Source organism: Electrophorus electricus, chromosome 3, assembly GCF_041902795.1.
Source record: "Electrophorus electricus isolate QZ-2024a chromosome 3, ASM4190279v1, whole genome shotgun sequence".
In the NCBI taxonomy this organism is placed as follows: domain Eukaryota; kingdom Metazoa; phylum Chordata; class Actinopteri; order Gymnotiformes; family Gymnotidae; genus Electrophorus; species Electrophorus electricus.
Window position 1 is genome coordinate 1,265,001 of NC_137499.1, and position 2,500 is coordinate 1,267,500.

At 50.2% G+C, this 2,500-nt stretch overlaps 1 protein-coding gene across 12 annotated transcripts in view; it reads right to left on the reverse strand.

Annotated features, from left to right (window-relative positions):
• sox6 (SRY-box transcription factor 6) overlaps nt 1-2,500 on the reverse strand; it is a 163,297-nt gene that overhangs the window by 101,830 nt on the left and 58,967 nt on the right. For all 12 annotated transcript variants that reach the window (XM_081708898.1, XM_035531260.2, XM_035531266.2 and 9 more), the window contains one exon: nt 436-646. In XM_081708898.1, the coding sequence (XP_081565024.1) occupies nt 436-646 (211 nt within the window). The remainder of the gene's footprint in view (nt 1-435; nt 647-2,500) is intronic.

Consider the following 2,500-nt stretch of genomic DNA (forward strand, 5'->3'; position numbering starts at 1 on the left):
GGAAACACAAGCAAGTCAGTCTTCCCAGGTTAGAGAACTCTCGCGCGCGCAGGCGTGCGTGTGCGTGCGTGAGCAATAAGGGATTGAGTACATATGAAAATGAGTCTGAAGGAGGAAAGAGAGAGCGAGAGAGAGAGAGAGAGCTCCAGTGTGAGAGAGGGAGAGACAGAGAGAGAGAGGGAGAGGGAGAGAGAGAGAGAGAGAGAGAGAGAGAGAGAGATGCACAGGCGCTGATAAATGCCTGAAACAGTCTGTGCACAGCTTGTGTGCTTTTGGTAAAGCCATGAATGAGCCACTTGTGCATGTACACATATAAACACAGATGCCCACACGCACTAACTCTCTCTCTCACACACACACACACACACACACACACACACACACACACACACACACACACACACACACACACACACACTCTGAAACCTCCCATACCGTCTTGCTCTGTCTTTGTCATCTCCTCCAGTTTCTTCTGTTTAAGTGTGTCCACCACGTCAGCTAGACTTCCTTTCCGACGCTCCGGCGTTCCGAAGGCAGAGCCGCCCAGCACGTCGCCCCGCTCCCTCGCCCCCTCCTCCGGCTTGTGCGGAGAGGTAGAGTTATTCCGGAAGGAGTACAGGGAACATACTTTATTGCTGTCCGACTCCTGCAGGAAAACAAAGATGCGGGAGAGGTGGAGAGGGGATCGTTGTGAGTGCAAAGCTCTTTAAGCTTTTGGTCTTTTCTAAGTCTTTTCCCATATGCCCTGGAATACGCTGTCTCCACTCTCCAGATACAAAGATGTTTTTTTACATGCTGGGAACATATGAGCAAAACAAGACACACACACACACACACACACACACACACACACACACACACACACACCCCGCCACACACACACACACACACACACACACACACACACACACACACACACACACACACACAAAATAAACATAATGCCAAAGTAATAAAAAAATGTAATTAAAACTTTTTAAAAAACAGTGAATTTTAAAGCGACTCAATCTACTAACATGATGTCAAATAATTATCCCTCACAGAGCAGATCAATAAAGGTAAACAAAACTTTTGGGGTTTGGCCTCCTTTCTCTGGTGCAAATGCAGAGAGAACCGTCGTCGTGATTTTGTGGAGGTTCGAGTGAGCAGCCGCTGGCGGGCCTGCAGTAGCTGTCTGCCTCGCAGTGAACCTGGCGACCCGTCATAAATCCCGGGCCCTGTCTGCAGGGAACACTGCTCTGCAACTCCACCTGCGTGTGTGGTTTGGTGGTTAACTGGGAGCTCGTCGAGCGCAGATATCCCTCGGCTCTCCTTCCACTCTGCCCCTGCCTAGCGTACAGACAACTCTGCTGACCACTGACACCAGAGCGCATGCGTACGCGAATGAGAGAGAGAGAGAGCGCTCTCCAATCTGCGTCCGTAGCGGAACGTCAGCGTTCCAGCTCGGACATGCAGGGACGGTTGTGAAACGCAGGCAGCACATGATTCACGAGGAGCAGAGGCCCCAGAGAGAGGAGTTCTCGGACGGCTCTGTGAGGCGGGGCCAGGAGAGGAGCAGGATCTCTCCACTAATCCACACAAATATGCAGGAATGCTGACAGTGGAGAGAGCAGAGCTTTGGCAGGGCGCTGCTGGTGCAGCGGCCGTCGTGGGCACAGGCGGGCACAGATGGGCACAGATGGGCACAGGCACAGAATAATTACAATGCAGAGACATGGGGTTGACCAGGCAGGTGGGGTGGGGGGGGGGGTTATTCTGGGTAATCAGCTGGCACAAACTCAGGGCATTTGCCCTACAGATACCCAGGGCAGTAGAGTAGACAGATCATTGGCTGAGTCTACATGCATATTTCTCTCTGTCTGTCTGTCTCTCTCTCTCTCTCCCTCTCTCTCTCTCTTTTTCTCTCTCTCTCTCCCTCTCTCCCCCTCTCTCTCTCTCCCTCCCTCTCTCCCTCTCTCTCTTGCTCTCTCTCTCTCTCTCTCTCTCTCTCTCTCTCTCAATCTCCCTCTCTCTCTCTCTCTCTCTCTCTCTCTCATTCCAAATCTCTCTAACATTTCTACACTTGGCAGCCTAAGTCCTCCCCGCCCTGCTCCACTTTCCTGGACCTTTGCTCCTCTGTTGTTCCCAACACCTGTTCCTGTCAGGAACCTCTCAGTACCCACAACTCCACAAACAAGACACACGGGGAATAAAATCTTCTGAAGCTTGGGCCGTCAAAATTCACTTGGCTGCTTTGAAAAAAAAAAATACCATAGTAAAATTATGTTCTTGCATCAAAGATTTATTCTCCACCCCCACCGCACACCCATAAAGAAATAATTAATCATCACTTCTTTATGAGAGAAAAGAACAGAGCTTGTAGAACAAACAAGACCTGAATATGCAAATGAAGCAGGAGGGACGTTCTCAAAGATCAAATGAACAATTAACTTTTCAGACGCCTTCCCTCATTATATCAAGAGGGAGAGGAAAGATCAGCCTGCTTTGCCCCACACAATAC